This window comes from Cynara cardunculus, assembly GCF_001531365.2.
Source record: "Cynara cardunculus var. scolymus isolate 2C chromosome LG 17, CcrdV1, whole genome shotgun sequence".
NCBI classification, from domain to species: Eukaryota; Viridiplantae; Streptophyta; class Magnoliopsida; order Asterales; family Asteraceae; genus Cynara; species Cynara cardunculus.
The window spans coordinates 30,974,478-30,989,492 of NC_037544.1; the positions used below are offsets into that span (position 1 = coordinate 30,974,478).

The window sequence follows — 15,015 nt, forward strand, 5'->3', positions numbered from 1 at the left end:
TTCAGATCACGTACTCGCCAGTCTCTAATCTTTAGTTTCAGTCTTCGACGTTCGCTGAAGGTTCTTTGGTGTGAGTGTTGTCTTCTTGAAGTATTGCTGTCTCTGAAGAATTYACAAAGCAAGTTCTTCAGCGATCACTGAACATACTCAGTGATGATCGCTGGAATTGAAAATACAGAAACACAAATACAACGTGAAAGGGAAAAAGGGATTATCATCAAATCACTGAGAGAGAGGATCAACACTACATATCCATTACTTGAAAAGTAAGGACTTGATATTCAATGATAGAAAGAGCAAGGGATTCGTTTATAGTTATTGAATTCGGATTATTGGGATAGAGGATAATTATTGGATGAGAAGAGCTGGATGAGTTGGGGTACGATTCCATATTCCTATTTTGTAACTTCATTTCGATCAAGAGAGTTAGAAACCAAAGCATTCTCCCTTCGTTCTCCAATGTTTCTCTTGAGATCAGAAGCAAAAACCCAATAATCTAGCAAATAAGTAACATGTTTTTGGAATTCTTGAAGAAAAAACAAGTCAGAGTGTTGAAGCAGGATGTTTTATGGGACAAATCGGTAAGTATGGTTTGATTTTGACATGAAACCTTAATTTTATATATATCATACAATAGCCTCACATGTGAAAGAACGACTTAGTGTCGTTTTTATGTTCAATAAAAGGCTTTATAGCCATATATTTGAGAGAAGAAGCAACAAAAATGGCAGTGTTGAAAAACAATAATGCATAATTTTGGTGCAAAATAGTGTTAAATTGATTCCCAAATGTGTTTCCATGTATAGTTGTATGAGTAGTAGTATTCTAATGTTAAATGAATGAGTCTGACAGTCAAACCCCAAAAAATGACATGTACATTTTGCATGGTTGTGTAGGATAAGCTAAACACTGATCAATTAGTGGCATACAGTTAATGTGTCTGGAAAAAAAACAAATGACATGTACATTATCCTCCTAACCATTTTTTCCTCCAAACTCTTATTGAAATCACTCAACCTAACTTATCTTCTTCCAACAATTGTGTCTGGAAAAAAAACAAGGCTTCTTGTTTTTCTTCTTCATTCTATCCTGCTCTTGGGGTGTCCAACATCAAGCATAACATTACCATTACCCTTAAGATGAAAAACATCTGGTATGCTACATGGGTGGAGCTTTTAAAATTCATGTAAGATATCATCAGATCCTTCACCGTATTATTTAAATTATGATACACAAAGATAATATTTTCAATATACATGAAAATAGTATTTTTCTTTTAGTATGTGTGTGCAAACTCAAATTGAGACGTTGGTTCAATTCTAGAAAAGCTATTTTAAGACTTTTGTAACCATTGAAAAAAATATTTTGGCTACAATAAATTGGAAAACTTTTCTTAGATCAAAACCCAATTCGGGTCCAATGACAATTTAAAAATTGAATTTAAACATACCATAGTGGGGTTTAGAATTGTACATTTAAGATTTATCAAAGATTTTGATAGAGCACTTGGAAACCGATATAGGTCTCCTCTACCGGTGATCCACACACGAGCATGCTTAACGCCTCCACCGGGTGCTTGTCCAAAACACTAGATCTAATTATGTGTATTACAGAAAAGGAAAGGTTTCTATTTTGAAGGCTAAATCTAAATAATTCTATCATATAGAAATTGATTTAGTCTATCACCTTATTCATATGGTCTGAATTACAAATAACTATAATTTAAAATAAGGATTTGTAATTATCTGTAATACTTATATAATTATCTTAAAACTTAATATGATTATATACATTTACTGACAATACCTTGTAATAATCATAATTACACTTTGACACATATTTTCATAATTATCCTTTAAGAATTAATTATTCCTACGATAATCTTGATTTAACTTGAGTTTCTACAAATGGAGGAAAACTTATTTTTTGTATGTGCTAAGTCTACATATTTCTCAGTAGTATTCTTGTGTGACACATGTCATGGGCATATAATAACTAACATTCTCCCACTTGCACATGGTACACAGTAACATAGATGGTGGTAAGCGTCTAGCAACATGTCACCACCCCCAAGGCTATGTAAACGTTTTATTTCCTTGAGCAATCTGATCGATCAAATCCATCATATGATAGAATTGTTGTTATCCTTCTGCTTCATGATATTTTGTTTTGAAATTAAGGCATAGATCAATCTCATCCTTTATAGTTCAAAATTATGTTTCTCGATTCCAACATATTTGATTCAGACAAGTGCTATTAGTTTAACTAATCTATTTACCCTGAGGCAAGTGAATCAAATCGAGGGGCCCAAAAATATCTCTCAACTTGAGAAGAGCAAATCTCATATTGCATTTACATTACTTGTACACAATTCATGTTATACCCAATATAGCCGTTATGGTTACCCGGTTAAGGGTAATGTTAGACTATATCAAAGTATAACACTTTTTATGAATTAGGTTTCAATACACATCTCAGGTATGAGGATAAGAGTATTCACCCTTTCAGGACTCACGTTGTGACTGTGGGTTTTGTCCAACATTAGTGCCCCGACAAGCACATGTAATTCTGCATTCACCCAATGCACTTTCAACTTGGACTATCACCAGAGTTCATGTAATAAGCCAAATTTGTTTTTCTTAGTTATTCATTAAATGCAAAGTTTGGGGTGATTTTGGTAATTGATCGATTTTAAGTGGGCCTTTATGTAAAATAGGAGTATGAAAAAGAGAAGTATCCTTTTATTCTGCCACCTTCTTATTCTTTCCTTTCTTTTACACCTTCATGTGTGTGAATAGGTCTAGTCATCGAGATGAAGGTGGCGATTTGGTAGTTTAAAAGGAGATTTGAATGTTAAGGAATTATGTTGGGTGAATTCAACTTTCAAGTATCATATTTATCTTCTTTTTATTTATCTAGGGTTCTTAATAAATTAGAGTATATTTCGGATTTTGGTTAGAGATTTAAGGTTGTTGATTTACGTTTTTGAGTAAGTTTTTTAAAAAGTCTTTGGTGGAAGACTTTTTATGGTTGATTTTTGATGTTTTGATTAAATTTATGGTCAATTTTGGATGTCTCGATTGTTCGATTATTGGCTCTATTTATCGTGAAAAACTTGGAGATAGATTCCAAGTGAATATGATAAATCAACACTAGAGATCAACCACATAACCTCCAACATCTTCTAAAAGAAGGCCCTTCCATCGAAACCACCAATGCCCACATGCATAATCTCTTTTACCCAATCTCTACGACCGATATGGAATTCCTATTCAGATAGAGAGGCAATAGGCAATTTTTATTGGCCAAAATTGCTTCCTTATCCGAAAAGAGAAACAAAACACTCTCCTCTCTATCACCTTCTTCATGGCCAACCAAGAAAAGTAAGAAATCTTATGTAAGGTCTAAAGGTGTATTCTATTCTCATACAACTTCCTTGGTAGCTACAGTCGGACATATTTCAATAAAGGCTATGGTTTCAAAATAACCTTTGATATCTACTCCCTCGAAACAAAAACAAAAGTCACAATCTTTAGCCAAACTAGGATCTTCAAAGAAGACTCGGTCCTCCCAAAGGACTAAAACACTATCCAAGGACTCTAAAGTTTTTACGGATATTGAAATTCGTCAATTCGAGTCCTTGGTATCTTATCACCCAACTAGCTCCTAAGTATCCTCCCAAAAGGGTATTGTTGTACAAAAGATAGAACTCGTCAAATCCACCACTTCATCCTTGTTGGTGAGTGGTGTAAACAAGGATCCACCCCAGATCCAAACCACCTTCATCACTACTCCAATGGCCTCACCATCACATTCACCTGCATAATCCGATGAACCTATTAAGTCATCTAAGGAGGAGGACATTACTTATCTAACAATCTTTTTGCAAGTTATCCATGGTCCACAAGTTCCCATGGCATTTAGTAATATTGGTATACAAGCTAAATCAACCAGTGTCACATTGACCACATCCTTGGAGATCATTGCTTTGTCATCTACATCATCTAAAAGAGAAGAACATACCTTATATGGATCTTCTTCGGATAGTATACCTTTGTCTTGAGAAGCTTAGATGATGGTCAACTTTATTCCTTCTCTTTAGATCATAGTCGGATCTCAACCAATCCTATTCTCATCTAATCTATTAACCCAAGACTATCAAACTAGTATGACTAGTATGACCATGTTTGCTATGACTTAAAGGCTTGGTTTGATGGTCTGCTAGGTTATCTTCTGGTAAAAATTTGCATATTTTCACGTCACCTCGATCAATAATCTCTCGAATCAGGTGATATCGTCTCTGAATATGCTTGGAGTGTTGATGTGACTTTGGTTCTTTCACTTGAGCTATGACACCCTCATTGTCGCAATAAATCTTGATAGGGTCTCATATGCTATGAACCACTCCTAAGTCTAAGATGAATTTCTTCATCCAAACAACTTATTTTGCAGCATCGAACGCTGCAATGTACTCTGATTCTGTAGTTGAAATTGTTATCGTATTTTGCTTGGATATCTTCCAACTCACAACACTACTGTTTAACATAAACACGTATCCCGACTACAATTTAAAGTCATCATGATCGATTTGGAAACTAGTATCTGTATACCCTTGGGTACATAGATCTCTTTCCTGATCGTCGTACAGTAAGAACATATTCTTAATTCTTCTCAGATACTTTAGGATATCTTTTATTGCTACCCAGTAAGCATCACTTAGGTTTAACTGATATATGCTCGTCATGTTTAGGACATACGAGACATCCGTTCTAGTAGATAACATGACAAAAATGATAGAACTGATGGTCGGTCCAGTATATAACATGGCATAAATGATATAATTGATGTTCGAAGGGAACACCTTTCATAAGGTTCATGTCCTCTTTAGTACTAGCACACTGAGTCTTTATGTACTCTGGCTTAATCAAATTAAGAATTTACATTTATCTCAATAGATCTTTATGACAAGGATATATGTCACATCTTCTAGATCCTTCATCGTGAAATACTTCCCTAACCAGGTGATCCACACACGAGCATGCTTAACGCCTTCATCAGGTGCTTGTCCAAAACACTAGATCTAATTATGTGTATACAAAAAAGGAAAGGTCTCTTTTCTGAAGGCTAAATCTAGAAATTGATTTAGTCTATCACCTTATTTATATGGTCTAAATTATAGATAATTATAATTCAAAATAAGGATTTGTAATCATCTCTAATACTTATATAATTATCTTAAAATTTAATATCATTGTATACATTTACCGACAATACCCCGTAATAATCATAATTACACTTTAACACATATTTTAATAATTATCCTTCAAGAATAATTATTCCTACAATAATCTTGATTTAACTTGAGTTTCTACAAATGGAGGAAAACTTATTCTTTGTATGTGACCTTCTAGGTCTACATACTATTAGTAGTATTCTTGTGTGACACATGTCATGGGCATATAATAACTAACATTCTCCCACTTGCACATGGTACATAGTAACATAGACGGTGGTAAGCGTCTAGCAACATGCCACCGCCTCCAAGGCTATGTAAATGTTTTTTTCCTTGAGCAATCTAATCGATCAAATCAATCATATGTTAGAATTGTTGTGATCCTTTGGCTTCATGATATTTTATTTTGAACTTAAGGCATAAATCAATCTCATCCTTTATAGTTCAAAATTATGTTTCTCGATTCCAACATATTTGATTCAGACAAGTGTTATTAGTTTAACTAATCAATGCCTTGACTGTATCAAATCTCTCCTACTTGGCTTGCAGCTGAAACACAGACTTCAGTGAGGTAATCATATCCCAAACAATCATGTCTTCGATCCCACAATAACTTGGGAATCATTGAAGCTACCATAAGGCAACAAACATACAATGACTCGTTGACATACGTATCATAAGCAATAGTGACTTCAGTTGAAACAATTCTAGCAGGAGTGTTTGGAGGGAGTAACGTAGAACTTATTTTCATGCCTAAGGATGAAAAAGTAAAACCATTCTGGGAAGTTCGTCTCATTCATTTTTTTTTCTTTATAAAGGATAAACCGAAATGTATATTGGGATTAGTTGTTTGCGTTTGTGTTTGTATTTGAGGTGGAAGTAGACATTTACATTATAAGTTCAATTTTAGTAACTTTGAAATCTCAAATAAAAGTTTTTTTTTAGAAACAGCAATATTATAAAAAACCACCAAGGCTAGCAAGAGGCTAGCACATTACAAAAAAGTCGTTAAAGGGCTGATACACCAAACATTCCAATCAAGGGAATTACAAGACTTCGATCTAAGTCTAATCCAATTAAAGGAGAAGAGCACAATATCCTTGTAAATCACCATCGGGTTTTTAACGGGTTTATTGAAGACCAACGTATTTCGATTCGTCCAAATCATCCAAATGAACGCCATAAGAATTACTTCCAAACCCTCATTACCCTTCTTCCCTTTGTAGGGGAATTGAGCTGCAGAAAAAAATTCCGCCAAATTGGTAGCTTGGCAAGGAAAACCCGACCACCAATTCTTAACATACGCCCCGATCACTTTAGTAGTCGAACAACCAAACAAAAGATGACCTTCCGTTTCTGGCTGACTTAGGCAGCAAGGACATAGAACAGAGCTCACCCGAACACCTCTTAATGATAGATTAAGTCTAGTGGGGAGTCTAGACTTTGAAAGACGCCAGATAAGCATATTCACTTTACCTGGCACTGATTTGTTCCACTTCGTTACCCTTCCATCAGAAAGTAAAACACCTACCTTGATCTTTCCCCGACACGATTTAACCGAAAAAACCCCGTCCTCTGATAGAGCCCATCGACGCATGCCATTAACATCAACCGACTAGAAATTGTTCACATTCAACCCAACTTTCTGAATGAGAGTGTCCCATTTTGCAATAGCTCCCCAAACACCGGGTTTTTTGCAACCGTCGCTAAAAATACCCCCACTAGCCCCATGAAACGCCTTTATGCAATCTTTCCACAGACTACCTTCTTCGTTTAAAAACCGCGACCACCACTTAGCAAGAAGACTCCAATTGAGCGCCTTCAGACTACCTATACCAATACCGCCTTTATCCATTGAATTACAAGTAACTTTCCACCTAACCCAGATCATTTTCCTGCTCTGACCAGTCCAGCCCCAAATGAATTGATTCCGAAGGCTTTCAAGAGTGCTAAGAACATTTTCCGGGACTTTAAAAAGAGAGAAAAGATAAACACCCAAACTACCAAGCACCGATTTACAAAGAATCTTCCTACCACCAAACGATAAAGATTTGGCCTTCCAGGCTGAGAGTTTCTCTTGGAATTTATCCACTAACTTATTCCAATTACTTCTTCTACCCATCTGTGCGCCTACCGGAAGACCCAAATAAAGAAACGGGATAGAAGAAAACTTACAATTCATTCTTTGAGCAAGCAACTCAGCTTCACCTATGCCCGTGCCAATGCCATATAAACAAATTTTCTGCAAATTAATTTTCAACCCCGATGAAAGATAAAAACATCTTAGCAAACGAATCAAGTTTAGGCCATTCGAAACTGACCATTCCCCCAAAAATAGAGCGTCGTCAGCATATTGTAGAATCTCTATTATAGGGCCACCTCTAGGGAGGGTCAACCCGTTAAAAACACCTTTAATACGAGCTTCAAACATAACCACCCTAAGAGCCTCCATAGCGATTATAAAAAAGGAAAGGTGCAAGAGGGTCACCTTGTCGCACACCTTTTTCCATGATAAACTCCTCCGTAGGGCTTCCATTCACAAGAATAGATACACTAGCATTAGAKAGAAWTCCWCGTATCCACTTTCTCCAGGTATTACTGAAACCCATTTGCCACATAACCTCGTCTAAAAAATCCCAGTTCAAATTATCAAACGCCTTCTCAAAGTCAGCTTTGAAGATTAACACTTTACGCTTTGCCTTCCTAGCCCAAGAAATAGACTCGTTAACAATTARCGGACCATCCAGAATGYAWCGACCCTTAATGAAAGCYGACTGCTCCTTCCCGATAATYGAATCCAACACCCCTTTGAGTCTATTCKCCAGCAACTTGGAGACAATTTTACAAACACAACCAATAAGATTAATCGGCCTATAGTCTTTGAACGACAAAGGGTCCTTAACCTTTGGAACAAGAGTAATGAAAGAAGCATTGCATCCCCTTCCGATATCAGCATTGGCCTCGAAGGCCTTGACCGCTTTGAACACATCTTCACCAATGACATCCCAAAACTTTTTAAAGAAAGCAAAAGAATAACCATCAGCCCCCGGCGCTTTCTCATTACCGCAGCCCCAAACAGCGATTTTAACCTCCTCCATAGTGAAAGGCAACTCGAGCGTCTCCATTTGACTTAGCGAGATTCTTTTGAAATGGTTGCTCTTATAAGACGGCCGACACACCTTATCTTCCGAAAATTTCTCTTTGAAGAAAGCAATAGCTTCTTTCTTCAGCTCTATCAGATCTCTAATCCATCTTCCATTTACACCAATACCATGAATATTTAACTTGTTATATCTGCAACGAAGAAGACCATGAAAGAAACAAGAATTTTCATCGCCTTCGAGAGTCCACCTGGCTTTTGCCTTTTGCCTGAGATCATTAATAACCGCTTCATCAATCTCCAAAATACGTTTCATAGTATCTGTTCTAATTTGCGCATCAACAGCGTTCAGATTACCAGCTACCGCTTTCGAATCTAGATCGTTGATCTTAGCAGTAAGAATAGCCTTCTCAGCTCTAGAAGAGGCCGATCTTGAGATACTCCAAGCTTTAATCTTCACCTTCAGCCGCTTTAAATTTGATAAAAGAAACCGAATATTGTTTGGATTCGAGTACCCATTGCAATTCCTTATCCAACCCTCTTTCACCATCTGCACCAATTCAGGATCACTAAGCCAAGAATTAAAAARTTTAAAAGGGATCGGCCCAAAATCRACGTCACAGCCATCTAGCAGAATAGGACAATGATCCRAATATAAAAACGGCAGCGCAGTCACACCAGCCTTAGGCCATAAGCCGAGAAAACTCTGAGATACCAAGAAACGATCCAGTTTACTCCATTTATCACCGTCAGCACTTTTCCTCGTGAACTTTTGACTGCCCAATTTGAGATCCAAGAACCAGATCTCAGAGATAAAATTATTGAAAACCAAAGCACTTCCAGCATCAAATTCGGACCCAACCCTTTCCTCCCGACTTCTAACAACATTGAAATCACCGCAGCAAATCCAAACATCAACAACTAAAGACTCCACAAGATCCTTAAGAGATGACCACAACCGATCTTTACCACTGGCATCTTAAGGAGCGTAGACATTACAAATACCTAACTTGACCCCGTTGGGACGCCAAGTACCAATAACGATCAAATAATTCCTATCCGAGAAAGAGTTAATCTTGATGAAAATAGATGGGTCCCAAAAGGAGACCAGACCACCCGACCTACCAACCGGATCAACCGAGGCCATCTCAACATTCCTACCCCCCACACCGAAGAGCATAAAAACTCTTTAGGAAAAGACTCTTTGGAAATTCTAGACTCCTGAATACATAGAAAGCTCACTCTGTTAACCTGCTTGAGCTCCTTCACCCACTTCCTTTTGACGCCTCCCCCAAGACCATTGACATTAAATGAAAGAATTTTTAACATAAACAACCAACATCTCCATCAACTTGCAAGGAATCTTTAACCAACTCTTCTTTCCCTTCCAACTTAAAACCAACCATACAACCAACCCGAATAGTTTCATCAACTTCTACAATGGGAACCTCGGAATCCAGAACAACAATCGGATCCTCCTCTACCACCCTGTCAAGACCTACTACCTCATTATTGAACTCCTCGACCTCCAGAACCTTTTTAGAWYTAGTACCGMAYTTTCTTCGACGTTTCAGACGCAAATCATTTTTCCTCGAGACAATCGACCAAGCTTGACTATCTTCCAGTTCATATTCAAAATCATCCAAGGAGGAGTCAGATCCCCYTATATCTTCAACCGGAGCAATCTCTTCTTCTTTCTGACCATCCACCTCATCTGTAAATCCGAAACTCTTCGGAAAAGTATTGAGATCTAATACCTCATTCCCGAGATCCCTAGAAGGCACAGTTCCAAAAGGGCCATCCTGAGAAACCGGCCCATCTTGAAGCCCTAGTGGATTAAAGTTATTCACCATCGGCCCACTTTTAACGTCCCCATCATTAACCAATCCAAAGCCCTCACCGGTGTCAACTTCATGAGAAATAAATCCATCCGCCTCCACATTTTGATCCCCAAGCTGATCATGGCTAGGTGAGATGGGTTCCCTGCTTTTACACTCGACCGAGGGTCCATTCCGACAACCACGACTCGACTGATCCTCTTCATCCTCCTTTGTCTGCCGAGACTGCGAGAAATCAGACTGACTCAGAGAAGAAGAAAGGAAGTCGTCATCGAATAAATTTTCTGAATGACAAAACGAATCCGAATCCGAGTCTCTGTTAGTATCCTCGAAAAAGGAACCTATGTACATGCCCTCCGCAATATCTTCAGCCACGCGAATATGAACAAGGATCCCATCAACAATTATCTCAAGAGAATCCATAATCCAGTTTTCCTCACCAGTAAGTATACCGACTTTCCCAAATTCCCGATTCCTGCTAACCACCGAACAATTTTCAGGAATTATAACTTCTCCCCATCTACCAGCAATAGCAGCAAACACACTAGGGGTCCAAGCTTGGATTGGCACACCATGAATAGTGACAAAAGCWWTCCTWTCCTTGACCACAAACTTATCGTTCCAAAAATCTAATTTGCTAAACCAGTCACTCCAAACACTATTATTATTGAACAGAAAGTTTTGAGCATCGGCATAACTCTTTAAGCAAACCTGAGCATACAAACCCCCCAGATATCTGACTAACAACTCCTATGAACTTGTAATTTCCCCAAATTTTTGAAAATTACATAACACATCAAAGCTACAAAACTTCCCAATAAGAGACGATTTCAGCTTACCTTTCATTTCATTCGAAGAAGAAAACTTGAAAGGAAGACTCTTATGACCCCGGAAATTAATCGCCTTTTTGCAAACTCCGTTCTTGACAGCATCAGCGTACGAACCAGAGCCTCTGAGAACCTGATGATCCTTCCTCACTGAGGTCTCGGCCTCCACCTTTTGAGCATAACTCTTATCCAGTGAAGTGCCCTTCACCTCCCTCGTGGCTTTCCTACCATACTTAGCCACATTTGCCCTTAGCTTTAACGAACCAAAGGAAACCTCACATAAAGCTTTTTCCATTCGTTTGACATCTTTAATACCCAGGAATCTAACAAAACCAAATCTCAAACCCCTCGAGTCCCTCTTCCTTGCAATAAACACGTCGACCACCCTACCCAATTCCTTCATCCTGCCCCAAAGAAACTTCTCCTCCAAAGCATCTGGTAAATTTGTAACATAGAAACTGGTTGCGTACTTGTGAAGTGATTCTTCCACTTTGAACCCCAAACCACGATTCACCGACTCGCTTTTCTTCTGTGTGTCTTCGAAGTTCCTTCCTCTCGATACACCAACTCGACACGTCGACTCGACTTGTTTATGTGTTTCACCGTTGTTCCTTCTCCGGTGATTGACTTTTGGTCTTCTCGGACTCTGACTCTCCATTTTTTGGGGATAAATATGTGAAGATACAGAGAAGATTAGCATGGCCCCTGCGCAAGGATGACACGCACAAATCGAGAAATGGTTCAAATAAAAGTAATTAACATTTAAAAAATAATTTTATCTGAGCTAAGATTCATATTTCACCAATTTCCATAGATGGGCAAATGCAACTGTCTATGAAAATAAGTTATTTAGGTATGTATCATCCAATTACATTCAACGTAACTCTTAGGTGCTCGTGGGATTCTATTCAATATATCATATATTGGAACTGACAAGTTTAATCTCATTACAACGGCTTGAAAATACTCATAGATGGCCAATGCAACTGTTTATAAAATTTTCAAGTAAACTAGTCATACTAAGGTATCATGATCCTACATAAACACTTGATTTAGAGTTTGTTAGGATCAGTTGTCCAAAACATGACTATCTAAGCGAGTGGCCAAATGCAATTATTAACTTAACATTATTTCGGTCTTTGTCTCACATTACAATCATCTGACATGATTGGCTAGGCACTGACCATACCAGAATCCATTAGCCTTGACAAGTACCTTAAATGGGAGGAATTTAGTTTACATTTGTGAAATGTTCGAATTTTAGAAAACATTCTATTTACTTGTAAAAACGTGTCATTTTATCTAAAATTAAAATGTTTGTTTTAAAAGCTTATCCAAAAATCGGTTTGAATTTGATAATCATAACAAATTTATTAAAATATTATTTTTTATTATTGATCTAAAATTTAATTTGCATTTGAAACTAAAAGTTTTGAAATATTATAGCAATAATAATAAGCAAAAATAAAAACGCAAAAAAAATAATCACAACAACATAATCAGTCTAAGGACGTCTTCAAACTTCCACTAGCCTTGCCATCATGGTGGACTCAAGGGAGTATGTCTTGACTTTTTTGGAATGTCGTCTTCCGATAATTACAAAATTTGAAAATAGAAATACAATATGTCTTATTCTATTTTACATTTTGTTCTTATCAAGAAAAATTAAAATAAATTGGCAACCTTTGTAATTATGCATTTTAATTGTTCAAATAAATAAAACAACCAAACTAAACCCCGGGTCTTTCTAGACAAACTATATATTGTTTAATAACTTTAAACATTAAATTCAATCCAATAAATCGAAAATTAATTAACAACAAAACTAAAAAACTTGGGATTCCAAGGATTAACTTAAAAACCTAACAACGCTTTTAGGTTTGAATCTAGACCGAAAATTAGGCAAAAAAATCTAATTTATTTGGGCTTGAACCACGAAATTCGGCCTAAAGTTCAAAAGAAAGGTCAAAAAGTGGGTTCTAATTAGGTCACAGACCAAATACTTAAGCTATCTTCTTTCCAAACATTGACGTAGTGGAAAAAAAGACACAAGCCGCAGGGGCGGCGATTCAAACAGAACATGACCCTGGTCGTGGAAAAGAACGATGTTCCTACCTTTGTGGATCTACCACCTGTAGCAAGAGATAAGACGAGAGGGAAGCACCCATCTACCGATGGTAATCCAATCCAAAGATCGAGACTAGCGTGAGGGGCTAGATGGATGACATATCGTTGCCTCCATCTGTTCTAGGATATTCCCTTTCCTTCGAGCTCATTATGCTCAACGCCCTATTATTTCTACAGGTCCTTCAGGAACTAAACCCACATCCATAGAGACTGACGTCTATGACATGACTGAGGATATGAAGTTGCTAATGCTCGTTGTGGCCACCGTCCTCGATAAGATGGACGAGGTACACAAGGCAATGCCTTCAAAGGAAGAAGTGACTAGTGACCTCTGTGCTGTCAAAGCTAAGGTCCGTGATGTCAAGGAGTCTTTGAACGAAGTGAAGTTGTAGGTTAAAGCCAACATTGAGGCCGTAGATGCTCTCGCTAGCAAAGCAGACGAAGTCCAGGCTCAGCTTACCAGGCATGGCCGCTACGTTCAACCTACTCTAGAAAGAAGCTCTATCCAACATCAAGCACCGAATTGAAGACCTCTCTTCAAGTCTTAATGATCTCTCCTCACGTCTTGATAATGACAAAGAGGGGGAGAAAGATGAGGGTAAGAAAATTGTTGCCATGGAGACTGCTGAAGCTGCCTCTAAAGACCTTGCTCTTATTCCTCACACATATGTTATTCTTGCCGCTGAGGATGCGATCAACGCTAATGCTAACGCTAACGCTGAAGCTGAAGACGATGATGATGCCATGATAGCTCCGGCTATTCATGAAGACCATCCCTCCACCTTTACATTGCCAAATGTTGGTGATGAGGATGATGATGAAGACGATGAAGATGAGGACAAAGAACCTCATATCTCTGACGCTAGAAAGGATCTTGGAGACAATAATGATGATGAAGATGACGATGATGATGACTTCAACATTCAGTTCCATCAGAGACAACCAGTACTGAAGGGAGTCTTCTTTAGGGAACTAGCTTCCCAGGGGGAGAGACCCTCAGTCTCAGGGAACCAGCACTCCTCCTCCAAAGACAAAGGCAAGGGAGTGGCTAAAGACGGGAATCTCGCCATCATTCTCAAGACAATCGATCCATCTAAGGTAGCTCAATCCTCCAGGTTTATACCATTTTCCTCATAATTTGAGCCCTCTTCTCTTCTACTCTCTGCTCCAACAAACCCTTCTGGTCCATCAGATGAAGGCGAAGCTGAAATTCCAACATCTGAAGATGATGAAGACTAGAGGAGGATTCAGCTGATAAACCAGCTCGATCAAACTAGAGTAAAAATCTCTCTTTATACATCTGGTTGTGACGAGTTTGATTTCCTCACTGATGTTGAAACAGAAGAGTCCATGAAAGTTGAAGAAGAACTGAGCATACATCGGAAAGACAGTCTAGAGTTGGTCAAGACTCTAGCTGCCCAAGCTCTGGCCAAAGGGAAGCTGAAGAAGAAAGATCCTGTCAAATCTCAGGCCTAGCTATTGTCACAAGCTGAACGAGAACATCAACAGGCGCTGACGCTGAAAGGCCGAGATCTGAAATGGTGCAAGAAAAGGATCGAGAAAATGATAAGTCCCTACAAGATCTCAAACATCAACATCGACGGACGGATGAATGATGGTGGACTCCTTGTCTCAATGGTCATTTTCCGAGAGAATCTAGATGCTATCACCGAGTACCCTTCTTACCTCTGTCAGTATGGTTTCTATGAGTGGTTGGAGATTCGACAGACGATTTAGCGATCCAAATCAAAGTACAAGCTTGTGATTGAAGATGTCCTTAATGATTTATTCAATAAGGTGTCCAAGATCATCGAAGTCCCTTGTTTTTCAAAGAAGCCGCCCTATCGAAGAAAACACCTTTCAGAACCTAAAGAAGGACCATCCAACAAG

The 15,015-nt window shown here is 38.2% G+C and overlaps 1 protein-coding gene and 1 non-coding gene across 2 annotated transcripts; both read left to right on the top strand.

The window, feature by feature from the left end:
* Positions 1–11,650: 11,650 nt before the first annotated feature.
* Positions 11,651–11,749, top strand: LOC112501330. Its single transcript, XR_003067463.1, has one exon. It is a non-coding gene; the product is annotated as a U6 spliceosomal RNA (small nuclear RNA).
* Positions 11,750–13,078: 1,329 nt separating this feature from the next.
* Positions 13,079–14,262, top strand: LOC112499980 (coiled-coil domain-containing protein 1-like). Its single transcript, XM_025103241.1, has 3 exons — positions 13,079–13,175; positions 13,303–13,475; positions 13,618–14,262. The coding sequence occupies exons 1-3, from the start codon at positions 13,079–13,081 to the stop codon at positions 14,260–14,262; spliced, it is 915 nt and encodes a 304-aa protein (XP_024959009.1).
* The last annotated feature ends 753 nt before the right edge of the window (positions 14,263–15,015 follow it).